Source organism: Neolamprologus multifasciatus, chromosome 23 (assembly GCF_963576455.1).
Source record: "Neolamprologus multifasciatus chromosome 23, fNeoMul1.2, whole genome shotgun sequence".
Lineage (NCBI taxonomy): Eukaryota > Metazoa > Chordata > Actinopteri > Cichliformes > Cichlidae > Neolamprologus > Neolamprologus multifasciatus.
Window position 1 is genome coordinate 23,710,344 of NC_140460.1, and position 15,061 is coordinate 23,725,404.

At 40.0% G+C, this 15,061-nt stretch overlaps 1 protein-coding gene across 1 annotated transcript in view; it reads left to right on the forward strand.

Moving 5' to 3' along the window:
- The window catches only part of LOC146491614 (fibronectin type III domain-containing protein 5b-like), a 64,343-nt gene that overhangs the window by 34,717 nt on the left and 14,565 nt on the right, over positions 1 to 15,061 (forward strand). Inside the window, exons 2-4 of the mRNA XM_085152242.1 lie at positions 199 to 314; positions 7,343 to 7,444; positions 11,858 to 11,960. Coding sequence (XP_085008368.1) covers positions 199 to 314; positions 7,343 to 7,444; positions 11,858 to 11,960 — 321 coding nt within the window. The remainder of the gene's footprint in view (positions 1 to 198; positions 315 to 7,342; positions 7,445 to 11,857; positions 11,961 to 15,061) is intronic.

Consider the following 15,061-nt stretch of genomic DNA (forward strand, 5'->3'; position numbering starts at 1 on the left):
AATGTTGGTGTGCCCACATATTTGTGATCATCTCAGTTTAAATGCTCTGCAGACTGCATGTGTTACCTGGCCTTCACTGACGGTTGCTAACAAACTATATAAATGTGTGTGTGTGTGTGTGTGTGTGTGTGTGTGTGTGTGTGTGTGTGTGTGTGTGTGTGCATGCATGCGTGTGTTTATGTGTGTGTGTGTTAACAGCTGTGCCAGCAGCCCCGGTGAATGTATCGGTGACCCAGCTGAGGGCACACTCGGCCATGGTGACCTGGAATGTTCCTCAGGGAGACACCGTCATTGGATACGCCATCTCACAGCAGGTACAATACAGCAGCCTCGTATCATCGCTGCATGCATACACTGAGCACGCACGGCCAATGAACCATGCTTTTTCTTCTGAATGTCAAATACATCCTGATGTGCCCTCTCATTCAGCTGAAGGCCGATTAATTTTGCAGGGATCCAAATTATGAATTGAATGCCCAGAAAAGCTGGACCGGTGCCATGCTCGGGGCTGGAACAGCTTTTCAAAGATAAATTATGTATTTCTCGTGCTCATCTCGATCTCACGAGGGCTCACTTCTTTCTCTTTTGTCCTCCTGCTGCTGTCTTCTGGGATTTATTAAAATGCTGCGTCATTCATTAGCCGGGTAGGCAGTCAGCATTGGGCTCAAAGACCCTTTGAGTCATGAGGGGTGGGAAAGTTTGGAAACCTCTCGGAGGAATTTGCTCATAAACATTTTACTTCTTAAGGAGCTCATTAATGTCAAGGATAGCTACTGGTTGACGTAGGTAATAATAAAAAACCAAATCTCTTAATTACATAAGGTGCAGCCAAAAGAAGGACTTTCCAAGTATCCAATTAGCAAGAAAAACCTGATAATCGAAGTAATCGATCTTTAAATATCCCCCAGGAGGAAAGGTCCTGCCGTGGATTTGAGGGGGAAAAAATTGCCCACAAGTAAGACATCCACAGCTGTGCACTGGTGTGTCAGCTCAACTGTGTGAGGCTAACAAAAGTCATATGATCTGCCCGTGTTTGGGGTAATTTATCATAAATAATTAAGTTGCACAGCTGTCGTGCCATATGCATAACAGTGTGTTAATGCAAAAATGGGCTTTGGAGATGTTCATAAGAAGTTGCAGGTATTTAATTAATTCAGGAAAAAAAAGACTCAAACAAATAGCTGAAAGCAACAGACACATTGGTAGCACATGCTTTATTAAAAGCCATGAATTCACTCATTACTGCTCTGTCTAGTATTATAGATACTGTGTTCAGCTGTACTTCATACAGCTGTTTGTGTGCCTTTCAGACAGCTGACAGTAGAACAATAGTGTATTTTGTCCTCTTTCTGACCCTAACATCTGGAAGAAGAAATACAGACTGCTCTCAGCTTACAGGTGCGGTCTTCTGCTGCTGTTCAGATGCTCTTCTGCATACCTTGGTTGTAATAAGTGGTTATTTGAGTTACTGTTGCCTTCCTATCAGCTCAAAGCACACTGGTCATTTTCCTCTGACATCAAAAAGGCATTTTCCCTCAGTGAACTGATGCTCACCGAATAGTTTCTCTTCTTCAGGTCACTAGTAAACACTAGAAATGGTTGTGCAGGAAAATCACAGCAGATCAGCAGTTTCTGAAATACTTAAATCATCAACAACATTACCATATTAACATAATCTTCCACATTCTGATGCTCAGTTTGGACTTCACTAGGTCGTCTTAACCATGTCCACTTGTGTAAATACATTGAGTTTCTGCCAGCTGATTGGTTAATTAGATATTTGCATTAATGAGCGGTTGAACAAAATATGATTGTTCAGAATGTATTTCTTTTTCTTCATGAATTCATCGATTCATTGGTTACATTTCATTTAATTAAACGCTGCAGTCCTTCCACGTAGCACCTTTAAAGAACACAACTGCCACCTAAAGTACAAGAAGTTTGCGTCACTGTAAGAGACGTTTCACATTAATTCTGCTGTTACATAACAACATTTTGTCTGTCTGACATCTCTTAAAAACCTCGGCTGCTAGCTCAGCTTGGCTCATTTTAATCAGTCTTCACCACCTACAGTTTTGGCAAAAGGAGAATGAGACATTAGCTGAGCTCTGAGTGGGTGTCGTCTCCATTAGCGGAAATTATTTGGCCAGGATTTGTCTCACAGGAGAAACATCCACAGCGGTGTCGATGCCAAACTACTCTTATTCTTTTTTTTTTGGTTTTTTTTCCCAAGTCACCTCACATCTGAGTCAGAATCCATCAACCTTTTGGCATTTTCAAGAAAACACAGGATCGGGATGTAAAACATCTCCTGCTTTAACCTCAGAAAGCACTTATGTAAAAAACCCTTACTCAAATATTAATCGGGGAGGTGATGGTAGCAGGTGGATGCAGCGGGTATCCGTGCTGCAGGTTTTATCTACCGACACCGTATTTTCCATTGTTAGTCATCAAAGGTTGCCTTGGATCAGAGTGAACTGCTACAAAAGGGCAAAAAATGCTGTTATATAAAAGGCTGCTCTGTCAATCAAGTATGTTTTCCACCATTTCTATTTTCCTTATTGCAAGAGTGGTCTCGCATCAGGCTTAAGTCTTGATTAGGATTCAAACATGGCTGCTTTGTGGGATTATTTCATTCACAGTATCTTTCGGTGACATGCCGAGCCTTCTGTATGTGAAGGAGAAGCAGGACGAGTGAATGTGCCCAGACAAAGAGTTGCTTCACTCATCTAAAGTTGTTCCAAATCCCACGGTGCTGGCTGCCAAGATGCACGCGTTACACAACCTCGCTCCCAAACACACAAACACATGAAGTAACCCAGTTTAAGTTTCTGTGTCTGAGACTCCCAGCAGTCCTGGTTTCTATGACTTCAAATATCAAACACACAGGGTTAATTGATGATTAGTGCAAGGGCAATGGTTATCAAATAAAACCTGCAGAGAGTGCCTGTTTTTAACTTGTGTTGTGATGTTTGTACCAGAAGAAGATTGTCAGACTGTGACAACATCAGAGGAGAGATTTGTTTTTCTGCACCACTTTCCTTCTGAAATGCATTAGGCTGCTGCTGACTTCTTTCCTGACCTAAAAATAGCGATGCACCCAAACTTCGTGTTCACCTGCAGACTTCACGGTCACATTTTACTGAAGTAAAGGCGCCTTCTGTTCCTTTTTAAAGTGTCTGAAGCTGAACCCTGACAAATCAAACTTTAAGACTGCTGCCAAAATTAAAAGAAAGCTTGAAACCCCCTGCAAGAACAAGAAAATATTTACTTCAATTGTCAAATGTAGAGAACTTCCAAGAGCACAGATTAAGAGGGTTTGTAGCAGCCAGCTGTTGATAATCAAATCCATTTGATAAACTGATCATTAGTGAGTGTGAGCACCTCTATAAAAGCAGACATTTGGGCAGTTTGCTGGTCTTCAGAAATCACAATGCTACAGTCTTTCAAGACGTAGACGTCCCAGCAAATTCACCCCAAAGTCAGACTGTGCAATGCTCAGAGAAACTGCAAAAAGAGGTACACCACACTTCATGACAGTACAATTAGCAAAAAAACAGAAAAAGTATGGCGTCGTTGGAAGGGCTTCCAGGAGAAAGTCTCTTCTCTCTTAACAACCCACAAAATCCCTGGAATGAGGCTAAAGTTTGTTATTATGTTTGCTCATAATGCACAAAACCAAATGCCGCGTATCACCACAAACACCTCATACCCGCTGTCAGCATAGAGGTGGAGGCGTAATGATTTGGGCAAGTTACAGACATTGAGTCGATCATGAATTCCTCTGCATACCAAAGTACTCTAGAGACATCTGTTAGGCAGTTAAAGTGTGGATCAAAGTAATGACCACCTCTAAGTGCAGACCTTGACCTGATTGAAATGCTGTGGCTTGGCAAAAGAGAGCTGTGCATAAATAAATGCCCTCAAACCTCAATGAACCGCTGGACAGGAGAGCAGACCCAAAGTCCTCTACGATGTGAGAGACTGATATGACTGATATTTCAAGTTGTCGCTGATCCCAAGGTGGTTCTACAAACTACTGAATTATGCATACTTTAAAAATCCTATTTTTGCCATCCTGTAAATGGATGCAGGGATTATAAAACACTTATGAAATCAACTAAAACCAGAGAGTCTGTCAATGTAGAACGTTTGTTTTACCTACCTTGAAAATATAAAGACTGACTCTCAGCAGGCACCTCAAACCTGCAGGCTTTACTTTCTTCTGTCACCAAACAGTATAAAACGCTCATCATCAAATGCTCTTTTGCTTGTTAAGAATTAGAAAAAATCTGTTTTACTTTTAAGTTTTTAAAAAGCTGAGAGGGTATTCCCATGTTGACTACAGTTAGAAAGTATATATAAAGATGACCAGCTTTTTTAAAAGCGGTTATCTATTTTGGAGCCGACCTTTGTGGCACAAAAATATAAAGGAAAAAGGGGTCGCTCAAGACTTTTGCACAGACCTTTAGATGGCTGTGACAAGTGTCCATTAGTTTTGATTTCCTGGTTTACTGTCTTACTTAAAACTGCAGAATTAAATGTGCCTATGAGGTAAACTGACAAATCCTGAAAATTAGAAAGTATCTTGAGTTACGTCAGCGGCACTTTTCAAAATTAGATGGTTTTGGAGTTTTTATTCCAAAATGGTAATGCCTCAATCCCAGCTGAGTCACTGGTGCTGATTAACAATCCTTTTAACCCCCGTCGATTCAGTATATACTTTTATATCACAGCCTTTTAGTGCTGCAGGACGATCAAAGTGTCCTGGCCGACTCGCTGCCTGCAGGGCTGCCAGAGGAGCAGCAAACACCACTTTGACTCTCCACTCGAGACATCTGGAGCGCCTCGAGCGTCCTGACAGCTTTCTATTTATTGACTCTTCCTCAGCCTTCAGTGCTCCACAGGCACGTTCGCAATCTGGGAAACTTTCTCATTTGAAAACTGGACTAGCTGTCGCTAGATGATGCTTACCAAGCAGTTGTTAAAAAATCCTCGTTATGAGCTGTTCTGATGCCGAGCTGGTGGTTTTTTAGAATATTTGGTGTAATTGGTGTTTAATGGCCGGAAATGACAATAATGAAAAGCTTGAATATATGATGAGCCATTTTCTACAATCTCAAAAACAAGAATGCAGGCTGGTGCTCTTGTGTGAACACCAATTATCTCTGAGCAGCGCTCATCAGGATGTCTGTAGTTAAAAAGAAGACAGTTAAAGGTTCCTTCATACAGAGTCTCCAATCAGATCAATTAAAGTCTCGTGCAAGTCTCGTGTTGTCGGGAAAACTTAGCCACACAAAAACATGATTTCTTTTTTTTTTTCCATATTTGTCACGGTAAACAAGATAAATACAGAATGCAATTTTTAAATTATAATTTTGATTATTAGGAGAAGAAAAATTTACCCAAACTTACCTGGGCCTGTGTGAAAGAGTAATTGCCCCCTTAGTGTTTCTTCTTCACTTAATTTTTTCCCCACTTGCTATGTGTTTATACACCTCTCTGCAGTTAATCATTAGTTATTATTAATCTCTGTCTCTTCTCCACAACATGTTTTCGTCTTTTTTTCCCCCCTTAACCCCAACTAGTTGTGACAGATGGCCTTCCCTCAGTGAGCCTGGTTCTGGCAGAGGTTTCTTCCTGTTAAAAGGGAGTTTTTTAATCCCCATTCTCGCCAAGCCTGTACGGGGTCTGATTGTCGTGTTTTCTCTGTTTTCTTTGTATTATTGTAGAATGTCTACTTTACAATATAAAGCACATTGAGGCAACTGTTGTTGTGATTTAGCGCCAAATAAATAAAACTGAATTGAATTTAAATTAATTAAATTAAATCTAATAACTAGCTGTGCCACACTTGGCCGCAAGAACTGCAATCAAGCGTTGCCACATGTGCAGTTTCAGCACTCAGCACTCTTAAAGGCTAAAATCAGGTCTCATTGTGTTGGCCTAGCAATTCCAGACACACAAACACAAATGCAAATTATGCTGGAAACTCTTAGCTTGTTTTCTGTGTCCGAGGGGAATGAAGAACTGCTGTTACCATGGTGCCATGTTAAGTGGAAACCTGCTGCAGCAGCTCTTGTGTTTTCTGTTGTTGTTTGTTTTTTGCCATTTTCTTAATTTAACTGAACTACTAGTAAGTTTATTTACTCCATAAACCTCTATAGTGCAGATATCTGCCTGGCAGAGAATCCTCTGCAGACATTATTATTATTAACCATCCATTTTATTCCTCTTATCAATTCAGGGTCCTGGGACTCCACCAGTCTTCATGTTCACGTAACATAAAGGATTTGATTTGCGATTGTTACTTTGAATCCACGCGTACAGTGTATTTACATATTACCTTCTGAATCCACAGCTCATTTTAAAGATATGAACTGTAGAGTTTGGTGGGTAACCTTGTGAAAATGTTCTTGCCTCGATTCTCGCGGCCCCTCATGGATGTATGCTGCTTTGTGTTGTCTTTCCAGTAACTTTGTCTTCTTCTGCAGGCACCTTTTATCACTGGACTTTAAATAAACACGGTGAATGTGATCTTCTCAGTGCTAAAGCAGCTGAAAAATCAGATATTTCCCCAGGGAGGTGGTGGAGACCAAAATGGAGCTAAAACTGATTAAATTGTGACCTTGAATTAAAGCATGGCTCTAAATTAATAATTATCTTGTTGTGTTTTACCTTCTGATTGCAAAAATGGAGATGATAATATGTCTGTGTTGTATTTACAATTTATAAATCCACCCATCCCCAAATTTTCACTAAAGACAGCTGTTAAAAACTAAAATTTATCTCCACAGGGTCACCATCTGTTTACCTGCTGATCCAGAAGGTGACATTTCTTCATTAATTCTGCAGCTCCTTATACCAACAGAGCATCTCTGCCTGAACATGTGTTTTTCTGTTTCTTTTGAATGACTATTGCTGGTGTTACCTTGCCTGCAGACCTAATTTCTCCCACTGGGACTCTATGGGTGTGAGGGGAATTTCTATGAGGCAAAGCTGCTTGTTACTGCAGGGATTCTGCTTGCATTTCAAGTATTTGCCTTTAAATGTGACATAATGATGAATTTTTTATTGGTAAATTAGTTTAGCAAAGTTTACTTTAAAAGAAAACAGAAAAGATTCTTCTCCTTTTAAGACAACACTATCTGCCTCGAGCAAAGTACGAGGCCATTACTGCTTTTATTAGATCATAATACTTAAGCTGTCAGCCGGATACGCTGATCAGATCCCGAGATTTGATTTAAATTTGCCATACGTGTGGCACATTAATGTCTTTGTGTGTGGATGCAAAAGCATCCACCACATGTATTCCTCATGTGTGCACGTATCCTGTCTCCAGAGGCAGGACGGCCTGATGCAGCGCTCCATACGAGAGGTGAACACGTCCAGCCGCTGGTGTGTGCTGTGGGACCTGGACGAAGACACACACTACAGTGTCCAGGTGAGGGAAACACACAAACACACAAGTTTAATAGCTATTACCTATTTAATGATAGCTATGTAATAGCTAATAGCTAATTAGACTGATGTATGTATTAGTTGGATGGTATCCTTTTCTAAAAGGCAGGTGTGTAATGGTGTAACTAACCATTTTTATTGGCTATGTAACCCATAAACACTGCCATTACAAAATATCTTATGCAAATGTAGGCTTACAAAACACAAAATAGCAAAAGAAGAAGAAGAAGTTGATAATTCAGAAGTATTTTGGAGCAGTTGTGAAACCCAGGAGGAGGAACGACATGCAGGATGCACCGTGAACAGGGCTGAAGTGTTCAGCCCACAGCTGTACACAAGGAAACAAGAAAAAACTCTGGATAACCAGGAATGATGACTGGGAAGTTTGAGGAATGCAACAAGGCAATCTGGCAAATTTAAGGAGGTTTCTCACGTGATGTCTCACTGCCAGAGACCTCCAGCAACCACTTGCCAATCAGTTGGGGAATACACACTGCTCCCTAGCAACCAGTGTTTACCGAGGGGGGGTGGTCTGTGTCCTTAGGTCTGTGTGAGTGAGGCCTAAGCTTCCTCCAGTTGCCTGTATTTTTGCCATATTTTCCTACAAATCACTCACTGTTACACAAGTGGTAGTGAAACTTGAAAATGTGCAATGTGAACTGAAAATAGAGAAGTTTCAAAGTAAAGCCAGCGTTCTTCAAAAGAGGCAACTTTTGTTTTGAAGGCAAACCTTCTCCAATTCTGGTCTGTCACACTTTTCACAGTTTCACGGCGCCTGAGAGAGCAGGTGTTTGTAGGCAAGCCCATCACTACAATTCAAATTACGGCCACAGCAATCTGCTAGCAACAAAATCAATCACAACAAAGTTTTTGCCAGGTAGATGGGGAATATTCATTTTCCCTTAGTTACAGATGGTTGCTGGGGGCTCACTGGCGTGTCTGCCAGCTTCCACATTCTTGATATTATTTCAAATGTTTCTTTTAGGCTGTTATGATAGGAACAGTTGAAAAATGATGGAGGAAAACGGACACTGAATGGCACTTTTGCTTTAGCCAGGTGTCCAAAAATGGTGCACAAGTTAACATCATGTGGTTAGCGGTCACATGTCTACAAAACCTCAAAAATTAAGAGATTGATTACTGATTGAACACAGGTATGATGGAAAAGCAGTTGAAAACAGGCAGGAAGTACGTCTGACTGAAGTGTAAGACTGGCTGAGACTTCAGAATAAAACAGGAAGTGGCTAAAGCAACAGAGGAATAGAAAAATAGAAAAAGGAAGTAAGTAGACTTGACATCAGCCAGCAGAATAAAACAGGAAACAACTAAAGAAAAAACGTCGGTGTCCTCCTAACTTTGCAAATTTTAAAAAGTTGACAACAATCATGGAAGCTAAGCCGAACCATTTGGGTTAAAGAATAAAGTTGTCCTGTATTCCGCGAAAGTTGCTGCAAAAGAACTTTAATGTCTTCAGATTAATGCTCTTCTCTGTGCACCTTAAATGAATGAAGTTGTGTCACAAGAGTATGTGTCTGTCCAGGTCAGGACAATCTTTTAGATGCCAGACCAAAGAATTTTCAGCATGTTGCAAAAAGGGACTCATAGTATTGATCCATAAGGTAAGAAAATGTTCATCATGTTTGTACAAATAGACATGAGGTCTAGATGATATATTAACAAAGCCATACATTTAGAAATAAAACTGGACAATTTGGTCTTTGTAAGTGCTTTGAAATAGAGATTTTTTTTTGCCTCTGTGTATGGAAAAAAGAGACCTATCATCATCCTCTTCTTCTTTATTTTCATTCTGTGAGTCAGCTAGAGTACATTTGCATGAGTCACAATTTAAAAAACTGTGACTGGTTGTTTATAGAGCTCCTCAGTTCATCCTCTGTCTGGAACAAGTAGTTTTACCTCCTGCTCTTTAAGACCTACACCTTGAAAGCTCATTTTAGCCTGTTTCATGGACATGCAGTGTAACATATAAATAAATCATTGATGACCTGATGCAGCTTGTTCTGAAAATTAAATAAATAAAAAATAATGAGAGGGGTATAATGACTTTTTCAACTTACACACACATTTTTAGAAAACAAATTTAGGTCTTTATTTAAAACTTTAGCATCATTTGTCAATTCTGCCGAGAAGAGACGTCAAATATCTTTACCTTCAAAACTCACCTATTATACTTTCTGCCAGTTCATTCTAATTGGATGGCTTTTAAGTTCAGAAATTTTCAACAGGATTGAGGTCGGGGCTTTAGGAAGGCCATTCCAGAAGCTCAATGCTAGCCTGCTCTATCTATTCCCAACTAGTTTTGATCTGTTTGGGATCATTGTCCTGATTTGAGGTGAATTTGAAGAATTTGGAGATAGTCATCCTTCTTCATTATTCCATCAACTTCTTGCAGTGTACCAGTACCACTGGCAGCAAAACGGCCCCACAGCATGAACCTGCCACCACCATGCTTGACAGTAATAATAATGTTGGTCCACGATCAACATTATTTTCATGATGTAGCAACGAAGTGGTGACACATCTGAATAACTTGTACTTATGTACATTTGTTTGAATCACTGATCTTGGAATCTGCAGTTGTTTAGAAATGGCTGCAAGACCTTCACAACCTTCCCAAATCTACAGTTCTCCTTCTTGGATCTTCACTGAGTTCCTTGGACTTTCCCATTGTTCCGAGTATTGGTCAGCCTAATGAGTGCCGTCAAACAAATCCTTTTAATACTGCAAAGAGAAACTACCAGCTGTACACAGTCATGATCACTAACGAGAAGTTAATAGGCCTTGTGAGTTAAAAGACATCATAGAACAATCAGCACCACTTAGTAAAAGATTTAAGAGTGTATGTATATTTTTGAGCCTGTTTGGATTAGAAAAAATCCAAAATAAATAGATAACTGAATTGAAACTTACCCAGTTCTTGTTTTTCAAAGTCATTAAAGATTTATCCTGTACAATCATCCCAGCCTAGAAATAGAACAGTTCCAAGAAATAATTAAAAGCCCAAAATTACCACGACATTCATGCCTATGATGAGTGGATGTAAACGTCTGACCAAAACTGTATATCTATGTATTACTCAGTGTAATGAAGCTGAAAGCTGATTATAAACTCATATTTTAAGCACAAGTCCACGTAAATATAAAATAATTTGATATTTTCACAACCTGGCAACCTTACAAATTGCTTATCCAGGGCTGAAAAACACTTCTGAACCTCTCATAAAAACATTAATTACCATTTTAATTATGTTAATTATTTCAGTATCATTTAATGCTTGGTTAGCGAATAGATGGATCATCTGCATCACAGCTGAGAAACTTTCTTAGATGATGACAAAGCAATTTTTCTTAAATCAAGTGTCAGTGTTTGATTAACCTAAACAGTGACACCTCTCTGTTCTGAAAGTTTAAACTAAAACTGCAGCTCCTCTCTGAAGAAGGAGTCTCTAATGTGACTCCATTATCGTGGTGCTATTAAAATTTTTATGCTCCATTATAGCCTAACAGACTGATGCAGACTGCAGACTGTCCTTCAGCTGCAGGACTTGCTTCAATGTGCTTGTCAGCAGACAGATGTCCTGCGAAAGTGTCATTGAGCAATGCATTGCTGCCCGGTGAGGTCCAGAGGGGGCTGAATTTGACCTCTGACCTCCCTTTGGCGGGCGGGGAAGTTAAAAATTAAAGGATGAATTTCCCAATGGAGTTGGGTGTTGTTATCCAGGATGAGGGGACAGATTAGAGCTTGCAGAGGACACTTTGCAGGCATCAGACTGTAGAATTAGAGGAGAACAAACACTCTAAATTCAAGGACTTACTTCATAAACTCCACAGAAAACTTGCTGTGTATTGCCGTTGGCTGTGTTGTGTAGGTGGAGAGAGCATCTGTGGCACAATGAGACCTCGTGTGGATGCAATTTTATCTCTGTGATTGATTTATTTCCCTGTGTGTGCGTTAAACTGAGTGCTTCCTGTTATAAAACTCCACTGCAGCTTGATATGAATGTGAAACACCATTAACACGTGTTAACGTGTTAATTTACACAAAGCCTAATTTTATAATCTTTCCCAGTGACTGAAAATGTCCCCAAATGAGCTTATAGCTCAAATTTATATTCTCTCTGTTGCCTTTCAAGCTTTTACTCAGCGTCCTCCAATGATCATTCAGGATCACGGCCAAAAGCCAAAGCACCGCTTGCTCACTAAATATATCCTCGGCAGCCAGTTTCTTACCATCATTGCATAATGTTGTCCTTTGTTAATGCCACTGTAAGAATGCACCCAGAGTTTGTGCTCAGCTGTCATCAGCTTGGCTCTACCTTTGCTTAAAAATATCTTAACATTCCCTCTAAATACTCTTTTTTCCCCCTTGTTGGATGTAGGTGCAGTCCGTTGGGCCGCACGGTGACAGCCCACCCAGCCGTGCCGTCCACTTCAGGACTCTGGAGAGGACCGACCATTATCCAGCCGGAGTCCTGGACCACCGTGAGTGCTCATAAACACACTCCAGAGGGGGGCTTCCCAAAGTAAAACACATGACGTGCCGTGTTACAGCAGCACAGACACAAATCTGAGGTATTTTATTGTTGCATAAAGTACGCAGAAGTTTGGTGTCTCAGAAACGCTGTTTTACAGTTTTTCTCCATTGGTTTGGCTCATTTCTTGAAACAGAAATTACATTCTCAAAATAACATGGACAAACCTCCAAACCTCTTGGCAAATGTTCAAAACAGAATGGCATTTCTCATTCATTTTATCAAATGGCAAATGCCTTAGTTCATGTCTCAATTGTCTCAGTGCATCTTTGCAAATGATTAAGTACAAGTAGCCTACAGTTATACAGTTAGCCCACATTTAGCACATTTTCCAAATGAATAGATCTTGTAGATCTAAACTGATTAGTTGATTCTCAGTCTAATGATCATTCCCTCCAAAACATGTCAGCATGATTTCATTGTATAAGTACTCGCATGCACAACCGTCTGTTCAATTGTTAAAATTGGTCAAGAACATAATGCCATGAATACCAAATATGAATTTCTTTGAATATTTGATAAATTGATGACAGTCATTGACAGTCAGGTGAAACTAGGTGTCACACACAGGTGTGTTCCATGATTGTGTGCTGCCAAACACAGATATATAGAGCTTGACCAGAGCCAGTCCGATCTCTGAACATGGATAGACAAGGCAAAGCAAACGGACAAGGGGAAGTTCTTCCTTAAGGAAGAGGAGGAAGAAGAAGAAGAAGAGGAGGACTGAGAGGAATAGGTGCTGTGCTGTCCCAAATGAAATTCGGGCCACAATTATAGACCATGTCATAAACCATGGCCTCACAATGGCAGAGGCAGGTCGTCGAGTGCAGCCTAATGTGCCTCGTTCTACAGTCTCCTCCATTATCCAAACCTTTCGCAGGGAAAACAGGTATGTACTCTATGTAATCTATGATGGAATTATATGTTGTATAGGACAGGGCACTGTGCGTGAGGCAAAAAATGTATAACTTACTGTAGAGATTTTGTGTGCATCTGCCTACAGTGGTAGGTCTATACTAGCAGGTGGAGAGGACTAGTGGAATGTTTTGATACTAAATATGACAAGAAATATATTGAACAAATTACTGTAAACTATGGAATTACATAATTTATACAGTTTAGAGAAGTATTCCAGTCACTGTGCAGCGGGAGAATGAGTACAGTGAACACTGAATAAGTCCTTGTTTTTTGATTTTGTGTTCATACAATTTACTACTGTAATGTACATTTTCTTTTTACATATGTATGAAACTTTCTTTGCGTGTGAATAAAAAATGGTTATCATTTCCTTGGTAGTGTGAGTGCAATCTGTGATGTCAAACCTTGGAGGCTACTCTTTTCTGTGGTATATTGTTGGTCCTCTGCCATAGTGACAAAACATCTAAACATTTTGTATGGCAGTACTCACACAATGCCAAAGGGACGATGCATTTTGGGGGCACTGACTATTCAGATTAGAAAGAAATGTAGTTTTGACACATGAGTGAACTGTTTTAGGGGAGATATGAGCTTTTGCAGGTGGACCATGTTGTTGTGATCAACCATCCAGGTTTATTTTGACAAAAGCACCAAGAATGATGAGAATGTCCGATCTGTGTCGAGAAATGAGCCAAAGCTATTGAGAAGGATCTTTGCCATTTTGGAGACACTGACTGTTTAAATGAGAAAGGGATTTAGATTGAAGCCTGAGTGAACAGTTTTGGAAGAGATATGAGCTTTTGCAGGTGAGCTATAGTGTTGTGCTAAACTGTAAGAGCGTTTTGCCAAATGATCTTAGAGTTTTGAGAATGTAATTTCTGTTTAAAGAAATGAGCCAAACCAATGGAGAAAAACTGTAAGTCAAGTTTTCAAGGTGTGTATGCACATGTTAAATACTGGCAATAATAGTCTGAAGAGCTTCGAAAGAAGAGTGTCTGGACTTTAAGACCGTGAACATTTTATTTGTACAATACAATACAATACAATTTTATTTATATAGCACATTTAAAAAACCACAGGTATGCCAAAGTGCTTCACAGAACGAGTTAAGAGCAATAATAAATACAAGTACAAAACACAAAATACAAAATACAAATAAAATATACTAACAGGCGGGAGACATAACTAACCAATAATACACCAGGCATAGTAGGCACAACCTGAAAGGCTGAAGGTTAAAACATTATAAACATTAATAAAGCTAAAAAGATACGTTACAGTAAACTAAAAATGCAGGCTCTAGGAGGCGGGGAAAGCAAGGCTAAACAAATAAGTTTTTAATCGAGATTTAAAAGATTGAATTGAATCAGACGCCCGAATAGCTAGAGGGAGGTTATTCCAGAGGTAGGGTGCGACAGCGGCGAATGCGGTCACCTCTGGTCTTGAGCCGAGATCTAGGTTGCACCAGGAGCATTTGGCCTGCTGATCTAAGCGCTCTCCCAGGGGTATAAAAGCTGAGGAGATCCGTAAGATAGCTGGGTGCGGTGTTATTTATGATTTTAAAAGTGAGCAATAAGATTTTAAAATCAATACGAAATTTAATAGGGAGCCAGTGCAGGTTGGAAAGAACTGCAGTAATAGACTCAAACCTGCCAGTTCCAGTTAAGAGACGCGCAGCTGCATTTTGAACGAGCTGCAGTTTGTGAACAAGGGCAGAATGGAGACCAGTATAAAGGGAATTACAGTAATCTAACCTTGATGTAACAAAGGCATGGATAAGTTTCTCCAGGTCCTTACATGGTATGTAGGGCTTGGCCTTAGAGATAAGACGTAATTGATTGAAACTCAATTTAACTACAAAGGACACATGTTTGTGCAACTTGAAGGAACTGTCCAAGACAACACCCAGGTTCCTCACAGTGTCAGAAAGGGAGTAGGCAAAGGGCCCAAGAATACCAATTAGTTCAGCCAGGAAGCATTCACGAGAAGGGAGTATCAAAGATTACAATTTCAGTCTTCTTATCATTTAGAATGAGGGAATTGCTCAGTAGCCAGATTTTAACTTCATTCATACAATCGGAGAAGTGTTGCAACGACAACGTGACATCCTCAGCTAGTTCAAAATAGATTTGA